Below are 15,445 nucleotides of genomic sequence, written 5' to 3' on the forward strand. Positions count from 1 at the left end.
CCCGGCCCTTTTTGCTCTTGCTATGGAGGCACTGGCAATTCGTATAAGATCTTCCCCTAATGTTGCTGGTATAGAAATAGCAGGTCGGACAGACACCATGGTCCTATATGCTGATGACATGGTGATATTTATGGACAAAGCGGAGGAAACCCTGACAAGAGTGATCACTATTATAAATAAATTTGGTAAATTTTCTGGCCTATATATAAATTGGGGGAAATCTGCTCTGATGCCTCTTTCCCATGCTCCGATGCCACGACTTGAGACTCTCTCTTTGCTACCCATTGTAACCAGTTTTAAATACCTGGGTGTCCATATTTCTAAAGACAGTAAACTTGATTTGCACCTTAATATATATCCGCTACAGGAGATGGTTAAAGTCAAATTTGGGGTAAACTTCCACTGTCTGTGGCCGGACGTATTAATTTAATTAAAATGATATTACTCCCCAAACTTAGCTACTTTCTTCAACATAGTGCTGTAGTGGTGCCCAGATCCTTTTTCGCTAATTTGAATTCCCAAATCACATCTTTTATATGGGGGAAAACTAGGACCAAACTTAAGCTAGCCACTTTGCAGAGGCCCAAGAAGGGAGGGGGGACAGCGTTACCCGATTTCTTCCTGTATTATTTGTCTAGGCAGGCCAAAGCCATAAGCACGTGGATGCCCGGCGGTCACCTACCTAATTCTGAAAACCATTTACTTCATGCCACACAAACTAGTTGCCCGTTGGGATTTTTTGAAATGAGGAAAACAAATGTCTCACGACTGCTGCCCCTGCTTCGTCTGGCACGATCAATATGGAAACAGATCAAGAGGGTGGTTGGATTTGAGGATATTGTAGCTGAGATGCCCCTATGGAATAATGGTTACCTTCCGGCGTTACTTGAACATCCATCTGCCGAGTTTTGGGCTCAATATAGTGTCTCTACGATAGGCGATCTGTATGACTGTGGAACTTTGATCTCTTTTGAACAATTACAAATTAATCGCAGTGTCCTGAGGTCTCAGTTCTTTCATTATTTACAGCTAAGATCAGCGTTTCAATCACATATGAGATGTATAGGTACAGATAATGCTATTTCATCTCTACCCTTGATAGGGATCCTTAAATCACAGGGCCCCCAGGGTCTCATCTCCTCTCTATATACATATCTGTTGGCAATAGGGACAGAATCCACCATAGACTCCGTTAAGAAGAAGTGGGAAAGGCTCATCCCAGATACACAGGGAGAGGAGTGGGAAGAAATCCTAGAGTCATCGATCAAGGTATCTCCGTCTGTTAACAACAGGATGATACAGTTATATATTGTAAATCAATCATATTTGACTCCAACTCGACCGATACCAATCGTCGGAATGTTTGAGATGTCACTCAATAGATGCAGACTTTGTTCATATGATCTGGGGTTGTCCGGTTGTTGCACAATATTGGAGGGAAGTGACATCACTACGGACGTCTATGGTACAAATTCCTGTTCCCCTTGAGCCACTGGTCTGTCTACTTGGAGTATGGGATGAGGAGACATGGGGTCAATATGTTGGGATATTCCTAAGAGAGACGCTGTTTATGGCACGAAAGGTATTGGCATTGCGGTGGATGAGGAGTTCATCTCCCTCTCTCGGGTCCTGGATCAGCCTGGTAAACTCGATTATTCCATATGAGCGCACGTTATATCAGAAAAAAGGGTGCCCAGGTAAATTCGACAAGATATGGGAGAGGTGGAATTCCTCTCACCTTACTTTGCAGAGTGTAGATGTCACATAATAAACAACTAAGTGTGTGGAAGTAGGCTGCGGAATAGTTTTTTTTTTTTGTTCTCGTAGAGGTAGGTATGATTTAGTAGTCAGGTAGATCTCATCACTGGAATAATAACACAAGGCCACTGTGATTTAATGCATATTATGTTTTGCTTTATTTGTATGCAACTGGTATTTACATTTTGCTGTACATTTTAATGCAGTGTGAAATATATGTGTAATTATATTATGCTTAACATTATATACCAGTATGTATGCAGTACACTTGTTTATGGTTCAATAAACGAATTTAAAAAACAAAATAGGTCAATATTAAATAGTCTCCTGATGAAGCCTTTAGTGAGGACGAGGAAATCCATAGAAATTAGAGGCTTGGAGAGTGTCAATACATCACCTCACCCTATATACTGAGATGTGGGGTACATGTTTTTTCTATTAGTCACCTATTGATTAACCTTCAGGGGGTGAATTATGGGTTTAGTTTTACATTTGGAATTAATAAGGTTTAGTTTTATCCTTTTGTCAGAAAACATGAGGAATGACAAGAGACAATCCATTTAAGAAGATTCAATTTTGATTAAAACTATTCCAACACTATGAACATAAAAAAGGCTTCTCCCCTATGTGACGTCTCTGATGTTTATTAACAGTTGATTTCCAAGTAAAACATTTCCCACATTAAGAAAATGAAAATGGCTTCTCCTCTGTGTGACTGCTCTGATGGTGATCAAGAAGCGCTTTCTGGTTAAAATATTTCCCACATTAACAGGAAAAAGGGTTTCTCCCCTGTGTGAGTTCTCTGATGCTTAACACAATTTGATTTCTTGCTAAAACATTTCCCACATTCTGAACATGAATATTGCTTTTCTGCTGTGTGAGTTCTCTGGTACTTAACACAATCTGATTTATTGTTAAAACATTTCCCACATTCTGAACATGAATATTGCTTTTCTGCTGTGTGAGTTCTATGGTGATTAACCAATTGTGATTTCCAGTTAAAACATTTCCCACATTCTGAACATGAAAAAGGCTTCTCCCCTGTGTGAGTTCTATGGTGATTAACCAAATCTGATTTCCGGTTAAAACATTTTACACATTCTGAACAGGAAAATGGCTTCTCCCCTGTGTGAGTTCTATGATGATTAACCAATTGTGATTTCCAGTTAAAACATTTCCCACATTCTGAACAGGAAAAAGGCTTCTTCCCTGTGTGAGTTCTATGGTGATTAATCAACTGTGATTTCCAGTTAAAACATTTCCCACATTCTGAACAGGAAAAAGGCTTCTCCCCTGTGTGAGTTCTATGGTGATTAACCAATTGTGATTTCCATTTAAAACATTTCCCACATTCTGAACATGAATATGGCTTCTCTGCTGTGTGAATTTTCTTATGTGTAACAAGACTTGAATTCTGAGTAAAACATTTCCCACATTCTGAACATGAAAAAAGCTTCTCTCCTGTGTGAGTTCTTTGGTGTTCATCAAGATTCCCTTTCTGGTTAAAACATTTCCCACATTCTGAATAGGAAAAAGGCTTCTCCCCTGTGTGAGTTCTATAGTGATTAACCAAATCTAATTTCCGGTTAAAACATTTACCACATTCTGAACATGAAAAAGGCTTCTTCCCTCTGTGAGTTCTCTGATGTGCAATAAGATTTGATGTATCTGTAAAACATTTCCCACATTCTGAACAGGAAAAAGGCTTCTCCCCTGTGTGAATTCTATGGTGATTAACCAATAGTTTTTTCCAGCTAAAACATTTCCCACATTCTGAACATGAAAAAGGCTTCTCCCCTGTGTGAGTTCTCTGATGTGCAATAAGATTTGATGTATTTATAAAACTTTTCCCACATTCTGAACAGGAAAAAGGCTTCTCCCCTGTGTGTGTTCTCTGGTGTGTAACAAAATGAGATTTCTTGTTAAAACATTTCTTACATTCTGAACATGAAAATGACTTCTTTGCTTTAGGACCAGTTTGTTTTTTAATGCCTCTTTTGTGACTTTGATTTTCCTTAGTAGTAAGTAATGAATCAGAAGATGTGACCTGTTTCATAGGATCAGACAGATCTTTGCTGTGAATGGATGATGATATATCTGGAGTAATAGCAATCACTTCAGTTGTATCTTGTAGGATCTCAAGATCATCAGATTTAAAAATTGAAGATGTCAGCTGTCCCTCTGATCTCCTGGTACAGTCATCTGCTAAAATAAAAAACATTTTTTTTAAATAAAATATTCTTGAGTTTTATATTTTTGAATATTTCAACTTAAACTGTCCATAAAAATGGCAAGCTATGTAAAAAACTTTAGAATCATAGAATCATAGAGTTGGAAGGGACCTCCTGGGCCATCTGGTCCAACCCCCTGCTCAAAGCAGGATTCGCTAAATCATCCCAGTCAGATGTCTGTCCAGCCTCTGAAGACTTCCATTGAAGGAGAACTCACCACTTCTCGTGGCAGCCTGTTCCACTCATTGATCACTCTAACTGTCAAAAAGTTTTTTCTAATATCTAATCTGTGTCTCCTCCCATTCAGTTTCATCCCATTGATAGAATAATTATTTACCAAGACAATGACAGTTCACAGTCTAATAGAAAACCTTGTTGGATGAGCCAGTAGTGTGCGGTGTTCAACTGTTTGTTCATTCTGCCTCCCAAATATTGAATAAAAAGAAACCAATCAATGTTATGTAGGCGAAAATAATACCAATTCTCATCTCACAAAAACAAGTCCCCACTCAGGTCCATCATCTGTCAATAGAAAACCAGATAAGCCAGGCTACAGTTAATGTTATAGTTAGGGTTAGTGTTAGGCTAAAGTTTGGGTTACAGTTAGGGTTACTGTTAGGCTAAAGTCAGGGTTAGGCTAAAGAATTAGGCTTTTCTCAATTGTCTCCCCAATAATTTGGTCATGTCAGTCATGTCAGAGTTCAGTCAAGTCAGTTTTCTATTTCCGGGAAAAAAATAAATAAATAAATAAAATGGCCCGTCAGTATTATAGTGCAGAGGAGGCTTATGCACTTTTATGTTCTGACAGTGAAGAAAGTGCAGTGTCAGATGGCGATGTGGATTTCGAGGGCTTTAGTAGCAGTGACAGTGATAGCTCAGAAATGAGCAGTGATTCTGGTCCATCCTCACACACAAGGACCAGTACAACAAGAAGGACAAATATCGCTTCTGGAGAAATGTCTCCAACTCAGGGAACAATGCCCAGTACTAGCGCTGTCCCTAGTGCTCGTGAATTGGCGCACACCAATGTCCAAGGGGCTTTGCTGTAGCATTTCCCAGATGGGAGGCTTCAGATTCGGCTACTCCATTCATCCCTAATTTTAATGCCATTCCTGGTATAAATGTGGAGGTGGAAAATTTTGGACCAATTTTTTTAATTTGTTTATGACAGATAGCTTGCTAGAGCATATTAGCCTACAAATTTATATATTTATGTCGCTCCTCACCCAACCGCCTCCAAGACTTCTCCCGAATATCCCCCATCCTCTGGAATTCTTTGCCCCAACATGTCCGACTATCAACCACATTCGGATCCTTCAGACGGAACCTGAAAACCCACCTCTTCAAGAAAGCTTATAGCCTGCAATGACCCCGCTACCTCCTCACCACTACCGGAGATATCGCCTCAACCAACAACTGAACTGCTGCAACCCACCAACCTACTGTCTCCTTCCCCACCATCCTGTAGTATGTAAGCTTGAAAGGGCAGGGTCCTCTCCCCTCTGTATCAGTCTGTCATTCTTAGTTTGTTTACTGTAAGTGATATCTGTAATTTGTATGTAACCCCTTCTCACCATGGAATCAATGGTGCTATATAAATAAATAATAATAATATGCGTCCCAATTCATCAGCCAGAATCAACGATCCTATTATGCTAGGTCAAATTTATGGAATCAAGTAATGTCCTAGAATGGAAAACATTTTTAGGACTTACATTTGCTTTGAGACTTGTTAAAAAAAACGAGCATTCGGTCCTATTGGTCCAACTGCCCTGTTCAAGCCACCCCTATGTTTTCTGCTGTTCTTCCTAGGACCTGTTATGAAATGTTCATGAGATTTTGGCATTTTAATGACAATAGTCAATGCCTGCCCAGAAATGCCCCAGAACATGACAGATTATTCAAAATCAGACCGATCATCGAAGACTTCACAGAAATGTTCTTAAAGCTCTACACCCCAACAGAAAACATTTCCATTGATGAGTCCCTTGTAAAATTCAAAGGAAGACTGCACCTCAAGCAATTTATTACTAAGAGGGCAAGGTTCGGAATAAAGCTCTATAAAATGTGTGAGAGTTCAACCGGATACACATCAGCTTTTCACATTTATGAGGGGAAAGACAGCCAACTAAACCCACCAGGACGCCCTACTTATCTGGGGACATCTGGAAAAATGGTTTGGGAGCTGATATCTCCATTTTTACAATAAGGCTACAATCTGTATATTGACAACTACTACACCAGCATACCCCTATTTAAAAGTCTGGTTGAACATAACATAGGGGCTTGTGGGACCATTCGCAAAAACCGTCAGGGGTTTCCACAATCATTGGTCAGCAAAAAGTTCTGAAAGAGGCAGTCAGGGGCTTTACACAATGGAGAGCTGCTTGTCCTTAATATTAAGGATAAAAAGATATTTTTATCCTGAGCTCGATCCCCACAGATGCCACAAGGGCCACTGCAGACCAACAGGGATCCACTACTCCAAAACCTGTGTCTGTCATTGACTACAACAAATATATGGGGTGTGGACCTTGCAGATCAGGTTCTACAGCCATACCAGGTATCAAGAGAATCATAGATCTGGTATAAAAAGTTAGTCATGTATTTGTTTCAGGTGGCCACATATAATTCTTTTGTGTTATACAAAAAAGCCGGAAATGCAGATACTTTCCTTGATTATCAGGAAAAGGTCACTGAATATCTTGTTTTTGACAATTTTGTCCCCGCCAATCCTTTAGAATGTGAAGATGTCAGAAGACTCACTGAGCGACATTTTATTGCACTCATCCCAGTAACTGAAACAAGAAAGAACCCCCAGAGAAGATGTCGTGTATGTTCCTAGAGAGGAATGAGGCATGATCCCCGCTATTATTACCCACAATGCCCATCACTGCCAGCCTTATGCCTCCATGACGGCTTTACAATCTTCCACACAGAACCACGTTTTTGAACTGTTTTGACATTCAAGCATTTGGTTTATTTAGTGACAGACACATTTGAGTAGAGCTGACTTAATAATTTCCGGGGGTAGGTGGGGGGAGGTCTCCAGAGACACAAGCTGGGCACAATATATTGGGCACTACAATGACATTTTTGCAATGTTTGCTCTGAAACTTCTACTACGAGTTTCTGGAAATCATCCATGTAGTGATAATGGTCACTATATCCATAGATGAATATATACTTACAAATGCTGGGGCAGCGGTGCTCTGTGCTGTGTGGAGGGCTCCTTCGGAATTTTGTCAAAGCCCGGGGAACCCCCACAGTTCCATTGCTGCGATGCGGTGGTCTCCGGAAAAATGGACGCTGTGGGCGGCGCATGCTCAGATTCAGATCTCATCCAGAGATCTCGTTGCCGAGATCTGAATGTGAGCATGCGCCGCCCCCAGCTGCCATTTTCCCAGAGGCCACCGCATCGCAGTAATGGAGCTGCAGGGGCCTCCGGCTTTGACAAAATGGCGGCGGAGCCCCTTACGCAACACAGAGCGCCACCGTCCCAGCACAGAGCGCTGCCGTCACCTCAGCAGAGAGCACAGCGGCCGCCCCAGCACAGAGCGCTGCCACCTCCCCAGGGCAGGGAGCTGCCACCACCTCAGCACAGAGCGCTGCCGCCACCCCAGGGCAGAGCGCTGCCGCCACTCCAGCACAGAGACCTGCCGCCCCAGCACAGAGCATCGCTACCGCAACAGCCTGGGATGGGATTTTCCGGAGGCCACCGCACCACCGAAGATCTGTGACCACTCTTGCACCTGTGCTGATTTCCCCCGGTAAGCTGAATTCGGACTGTAAGACGGACCCCCATTTGGCACATTTTTTCCACTATTTTCCTTTTGAAAATTTGGGGTGCACTTTATAGTCCGAAAAATACAGTAATTTTTCTCTTCACTGCCCAATGGTATAATTTTCTATGGAACAGCTGTGGGGTCAATATGCTCACTGCACCACTAGAAGAATTCATTCAGGGAAGTATTTGGTAAAATGCAGTCACTTTTGGGGCTTATGCTGTTCTGGCACCTCAGGGGCTCTGACAATGTGACATGTCACCCACAAACACTTCCAGCAAAATCTGCTCTCCAATATGGCGCTCCTTCCCTTCCAAGCGCTGCCATGCGCCCAAACAGTAGTATTCTCCCACATATGGGGTATCGGCGAGCTCAGGAGAAATTGCACAACAAATTGTATGGAGCAATTTCTCCTGTTACCCTTATAAAAATGCAAAATATGGAGCTAAAGTGATTTGTGAAAAATGTTATTTTTTTTTATTTTCACGGCTCTACGCTATAAACTTCTGTGAAGCACCTGTGGGTTCAAGGTGCTCAATACACATCGGGATAAGTTCCCTAAGGGGTCTAGTTTCCAAAATGGTAACACTTGTTGGGGGTTTCCACTGTTAAGGCAGATCAGGGGCTCTCCAAACGCGACATGGCAACCGCTAATTATTCCAGCATATTTTACATTCAAAAAGTCAAATGGCGCTCCTTCCCTTCTGAGCCCTGCCGTGAGCCCAAACAGTAGATTTCCCCATATATGGGGTATCGGCACGCTCATGAGAAATTGCAAAACAAAATTTATAGTCCACCTTCTCGATACCCTTGTGAAAGTAAAAAAATTAGGTCTAAAGGAAAATTTTTGTGAAAGAAAAGTAAATGTTTATTTTTTCCTTCCACATTTGATTCATTCCTGTGAAGCACCTGAAGGGTTAATAACCTTCTTGAATGTGGTTTTGAGCACCTGGAGGGGTGCAGTTTTTAGAATGGTGTCACTTTTGGGTATTTTCTGTCATATTGACCCCCCAAACTCACTTCAAATGTGAGGTGGTCCCTAAAAAATGGTTTTCTAAATTTTTTTGTAAAAATGAAAAATCGCTGTTTAACTTTTAACCCTTATAACTTCCTAACTAAAAAAAATTTTGTTTTCAAAATTGTGCTGATGGAAAGTTGATATAGTTGATATAGATGCTGCTGCGCAGGCGCCGCCATCGCCGGTGACATTTTGCTGGATGTAATTTTTTTTCTAAGCCTCAAAATAGCCACAATATTATAGGCATTATCACCAATAATATCAATGCTATTATATGCATTATGTAATAATGGGGGCAGGTCAGTGAGGGGTCAGCGACCTGTCATAGGCCAATACAGATGAATGTGTAATCAGAGCACCAGGACCTGTAGTTAACCCCAGGGGGGTGGCTTTGCCCCCCCCTCATGGTTACGATCGCTCTGATTGGCTTTTGAAAGTGAAACAGCCAAACAGAGTGATTGTAATATTTCACTAATGAAACTTGGTGAACTATTACAAATCAGCAATGGCTGATGCTGCAATAGCATCAGCCATTGGCTGTAGCTAGGTGACCTCTGTGTCATCCCCCAGATCTGATTGGAGCTAGCGTACACGTGACGCTATCCCTCCAATCAGATGTGGGGCAGGTGTCAGGTATGGCTGCCCTCGCTCTTCAGCCTCATCCTGTCCGTGGTAGGTGAAGAGCGAGGTGCTGCCTGCTGCCCTGACACCTGACATGTCTCTGCCTGCTGCTGCTGTCGCCGATCACCGTGCCTGCTGCCACTGCCGCCGATCTTCCCTCTGGTACTGTGCTCCGCTCCCCTCTGTTGCCTCATTACACCCCCTGCCCCTGTGATCACCCCCACTGCAGAGGTGATTGCCCCTTCCTGCCCAGGTTATCGCCCCCCTGCCCAGGTGATTGCACCCCCCGCCCAGTAATTACCCCCCTGCTGCTGTCGCCACTGATCTCCCCTCTGTGCTGTCCTCCGCTCCCCTCTGCTGCCCAATTCCACTCCCTCCGGCCCTGTGATCACCCCCCTGCCCCTATGATCACCCCTCAGCCCTGTAATCACCCCCTGCCCCCTGCTGCTGCTGCCGCTGATCTCTCCTCTGTGCGGTCCTCCGCTCCCCTCTGCTGCCTGATTCCACCCCCCGGCCCTGTGATTGCCCCTCTGCCCCGGTGATCACGCCCTGCTGCTGCCGCCGCAGATCTCCCTTATGCTGCCTGATTCCGCCCCCCCTGGCCCTGTGATCGCCCCCTGCCCCGGTGATCGCCCCCAGTGATCACCACCCTGCTGCTACTACCTCCTGACCCACGGCACCTGACAGCCCCCTCCTGTAGTAGAAAGTTTCAAACACTCGCACATACACACGCACACTATAAGTTTATCTTTTTTTACACATACACACCACACACACAATGTCCCACTCGTCACAGTCATCCCAGTCTCAAAGGGTGTACTCAGCTGAGGAGGCATATGCCTTTACTGCCTCTGAAGCGGATAGTGAGGGAGAGGACCCCACTTTTCTCTATTCCTCCCACTCTTCCTCCTCCAGCGACACAGACTTACCACCACCAAGATGTTGCAGGATGAGAAATAGTCTGGAGCCCAGGGAGGAAGAGACGGAAGCCGGGGAAGAAGACCCACAGCCAAATGTGAGTAACCCCCAACCTAGCACTAGTGCCCCCTCCTGGACCCCTGTCCCTGAGAATGTTGCTCCACGGATTCCTGATTTCGTTCCCCAATCAGGAATCCAGTTTGAGACTGCCAACTTCAGGGAAATAGACTTTTTCAAAGTCTATTTCTCGGAGTCAATTGTCAGTCTTATGGTGGAGCAAACAAACTTGTACGCCCAGCAATTTTTGGCTGAAAACCCTAATTCATTATGCTCTACTTGGAGCCCCATTGACTCTGTAGAAATGATGAAATATTGGGGACTGGTCCTTCACATGGGGATTGTGAAGAAACCAGAAATTCGTCAATACTGGAGTACTGTAATTTTATATCAAACTCCAGTATTTGGCATAGTTATGAGTCGCAGACGTTTTGAGGCGATTCATAAGTTTCTCCATTTTAGGGACAACACTGACAGCCTTCCCCGCGATGACCCCAATTTTGATACACTGTTCAAAATTCGGTCGGTCATCGAACACTTCAGCAACAAGTTTTCTGAAGTGTACATTCCCCAAAGGGAAATTTGTGTGGATGAATCCCTCATCCACTTCAAAGCGAGGCTTCCGTTCCGTCAGTACCTGCCCAGCAAAAGGGCGAGGTATGGGATAAAACTCTACAAGCTGTGTGAGAGTACCTCAGGGTACACACTCAGCTTTAGAGTTTACCAAGGGAAGGACACCAGGATCCAGCCCCCAGAATGTCCACCTGCTCTGGGGGTGAGTGGGAAAACAGTGTGGGATTTGGTCCACCCTCTGCTTGATAAAGGTGACCATCTGTACGTTGATAACTTTTATACAAGCATCGCACTATTTCAATCCCTCTCTTCCAGAGCTACTGTCGCTTGCGGTACCGTGCGCAGAAACCAGAGGGGTCTCCCTTTGTCGCTAATTGAGCAGCCTCTCCCAAAGGGTGAGAGCCGAGCCCATTGTAGCGGCAACATGGTTGTGGTCAAGTTCAAAGACAAAAGAGACGTCTTTCTCTTGACAACAATCCATGGTCCCGGCACCACGGCCACCACCGTTCGAGGTACCCCAGACCAGGTCCACAAACCGGACTGTGCCCTGGGGTACAACAAAAACATGGGGGGAGTTGATCTATCTGATAAAGTCCCCCAGCCCTATCGTGCCATGCGGAAGGCGAAAGTGTGGTATAAAAAACTGGCTGTGCACATCGTACAAATGGCACTATATAACGCATGCGTGCTATCACGATGTGCAGGCCAGACCAACAGCACCTTCCTTCAGTTCCAGGAGGCGGTGATAAAGGCCATGAATTTTGGAGAGGAGGACGGAGCATGTCCCAGCACCCCTGGAACTCAAGTTTCCCGTATGGTACCAGGACAACATGCTCCCACTAAGGGGAGAGCAAAAATAAAGGTGCCGGGTGTGCTATAAAAGGGGGATAAGAAGGGAAACTCGTTTCCAATGTGAAACGTGTCCCGACAAACCTGCACTGTGTATGAATGAATGCTTCAGAATTCATCACACGTCCAGGGACTAAACACATCCTGACACTCCACTACAGAACTCACCCACACCAGGCTGACATACACAACACAACACACCCAACCTGACATGCACTACATCACACACCACAACCTGACGTACACTACACCACACACACACCGACCTGACGTACACTACACCACACACTGACCTGACATACACTACACCACACACACCAACCTGACATACACTACACCACACACCGACCTGATGTACACTACACCACACACACCGACCTGACATACACTACACCACACACACCAACCTGACATACACTACACCACACACCAACCTGACATACACTACACCACACACCGACCTGACATACACTACACCACACACACCGACCTGACATACACTACACCACACACACCGACTTGACATACACTACACCACACACACACCGACCTGACATACACTACACCACACACACCGACCTGACGTACACTACAACACACACACCGACCTGACATACACTACACCACAACCAGACGTACACTGCACCACACACACACACTGACCTGATGTACACTACACCACACACCAACCTGACATACACAACACCACACACACTACATACTTTCCATACACGACATGGTGTCCGCTAACGATTGGAGCTAATTTTCCCTTCAAAAAGTCAAATGGCGCTCCTTCCCTTCCGAGCCCTGCCGTGCGCCCAAACAGTGGTTTATGACCACATATGAGGTATCTGTGTACTCAGGAGAAATTGACCAACAAATTTAGGATCTATTTTATCCTGTTGCCCATGTGAAAATGAAAAAATGAGGCTAAAAGAACATTTTTGTTGGAAAAATTAAAATGTCCATTTTTTCCTTCCACATTGCTTTAGTTCCTGTGAAGCACCTGAAGGGTTAATAATCTTCTTGAATGTGGTTTTGAGCACCTTGAGGTGTGCAGTTTTTCGAATGGTGTCACTTTTGGGTGTTTTCTGTCATATTGATCCCTCAAAGTGACTTCAATTGTGAGGTGGTCATCACTAAAAAAAAATGGTGTTGTAAAAATGAGAAATCGCTGGTCAACTTTTAACCCTTATAACTTCCTAACAAAAAAATTTTTTTTTCCCAAAATTGTGCTGATGTAAAGTAAACATTTGGAAAATGTTATTTATTAACTATTTTGTGTCACATAACTCTCTGGTTTAATAGAATAAAAATTCAAAATTTTCACCAAATTTCCAATTTTTTCACAAATAAACGCAAAAATTATTGACCTAAATTTACCACTAACATGAAGCCCAATATGTGATGAAAAAATTCTCAGAATCGCTAGGATCCGTTGAAGCGTTCCTGAGTTATTACCTCATAAAGGGACACTGGTCAGAATTGCTAAAAATGGCCAGATCATTAAGGTCAAAATAGGCTGGGTCAACCTTATATAAGTCAGTTCAGATATGGTGTACCAAGATGGCGTCTGTGTCTTCAGACAGCACCCTGGATGGAATCCTTGGAATGCAGAAGCTGAGATACTGGATACCATATATGGAAGTGAAGCTGAAATGGACCTATCATAGACTGACACTGGCTACTCAGAAGATTGTGTGACACCCATTTCCTGTCTCTTTGTCTTGAGAATAAACTTCAGTTGCGTGCAAGCCTTTACTGAGAAAGGAGTAGACATCTAACTCTGTGTTCCGTGTGACTCTTTAAGCGCGCACTCGGCCTATATTGGGTCAGGTACAAGCAATCATATAGATCTTGCCTTAAGGGATCACCCTCACATTAATCCCAGGGGTTAGGTGGATCCTCCAAGGGTTAAGTTCTATAGAAAAGGGCTTTCAATGCCCAAAGTCATTTGAACAGTTTTGGGTAGAGGAGAATGTTGTGGTCTAGAGGCAAAATGGTGATCATGGTAATACGGCCGGACTACACCACCGATAAAGCAGCCACAGCCGGTGACTGAGAGGAATCTGTGACTTCTCTGCATTCAGTGGTTACTACTCACCTGGGTAGTCATATGTGGGAATCTCCTCTTTACACCGCTCATCATCCCTCACATATGTCTCTGTAGGATTAATAGGAGTCAGATCTTCACCCTGAAACAAATATTGTAAAAGTCACCGACAGATGGAGAAGTCCCATCTATGATCAGCTCTAATCCTGCCATCTCCACCGTTCTCATCACACAAGTATAAAACATATAATACTGGTGGATAAAACAAGACTGAGCACAAGACCTTCACAGCCGTCTACACATCATAGGGGAGATCTCCTGACACCTTCTCTCCATCTACCTGATGATCCTGAGGAGCACTGGGATCTTCTTGGTTACAGTCCTGTGGAAGAAGAGGACGGGGACATCTCTCTGGTGTTGTCCTCTTACTGGATAGATCTGGAGGAAACACATACAGGGACTGAATTAATTCTCTACATACAGATAATTATAGGCCGTGTGTAATTAGTCCTGTCTATTACCTGGTGATGTGAGGGGCTGGGGAACCTCCATTATGACGTTCGTGTACAGATCTCTGTGTCCGTCTAAATACTCCCACTCCTCCATGGAGAAATAGACAGCAACATCCTGGCACCTTATAGGAACCTGACACGTACAATGATACCGTCATCCCCCGATCCCTTCATATTGTTACTGTATAATGTCCCAGCAGTGTCACCTCTCCAGTCAGAAGCTCAAGCATCTTGTAGATGAGTTCTAGGATCTTCTGGTCATTGATGTCCTCATGGATCAGGGGGTGAGGTGGAGGCCCCGTGATTGGGCTCAGGGATCTTCCCCATCTCTCAGACACAGGGTCCTGACAGCGATCACTAGAGGTCTTCTTCACCACTGTGTAATCCTGGTTATGGAGAGACACAATCATAAATCTCACTATAGACATTTCCAGAGTCCTCACCTCTCCAGTTCTGTCCATCTGTTATTCCCATAGATAAGAATGATGTAATGTGAGGTCATCAGAATCTCTCACCTCTCCAGTGAGACGGAAGAGGATCTCTAGGGTGAGGTGTAACATCCTCTCCGCCATCTTGTCTCTGTCCATATCCATCCTTGATGGGTAAATCAGGAAAATTCTCTTCTGTAGAAGATCTTCACTGAGAGGATCCGATATTGTAGAGACCTGAATGAGAAGATGATCCGATGTAACATCATAAGAATCCTGTGTAATAATACAATTACTGGAGATAATGAGGGAAACATATGAGGAGATTTATTATCTTACAGGGTTTAGTTTTCTTCCCTGACATCTACTAATAAAACCTATATATTTAGGCCACAGACAACAAGCAGTTTCCTCCTCGGAGTCGTCAGCTGAACACGTTCCTCATAGACTCATCTTCCATAACGCTAATTCTCGTCTCATTACCGACCCTGGAATCGGCATTAGCAATACTGCAGGAGATATTCATTACACACGACATGAGAAATAACTCCTTCATGATGAGGACGACATCTTCATCTTCTACTGCGGCTCTAGAGACAGATTTCGCCAGAGTCGGTCACTGACTCCATCCCCACCGGCCGT

The 15,445-nt window shown here is 44.0% G+C and overlaps 1 protein-coding gene across 1 annotated transcript; it reads right to left on the reverse strand.

Moving 5' to 3' along the window:
- Positions 1–1,892: 1,892 nt before the first annotated feature.
- Positions 1,893–15,040, reverse strand: LOC141063299 (uncharacterized). The gene is made up of 6 exons (XM_073557356.1): positions 14,891–15,040; positions 14,582–14,761; positions 14,385–14,508; positions 14,204–14,301; positions 13,915–14,005; positions 1,893–3,960 (listed from the first exon to the last, which is right to left on the reverse strand). The coding sequence occupies exons 1-6, from the start codon at positions 14,966–14,968 to the stop codon at positions 2,507–2,509; spliced, it is 2,025 nt and encodes a 674-aa protein (XP_073413457.1). The 5' UTR covers positions 14,969–15,040; the 3' UTR covers positions 1,893–2,506.
- Positions 15,041–15,445: the final 405 nt, after the last annotated feature.

The sequence above is a fragment of the Dendrobates tinctorius genome, unplaced genomic scaffold (genome assembly GCF_039654945.1).
Source record: "Dendrobates tinctorius isolate UK_male_01 unplaced genomic scaffold, ASM3965494v1 ptg000249l, whole genome shotgun sequence".
In the NCBI taxonomy this organism is placed as follows: domain Eukaryota; kingdom Metazoa; phylum Chordata; class Amphibia; order Anura; family Dendrobatidae; genus Dendrobates; species Dendrobates tinctorius.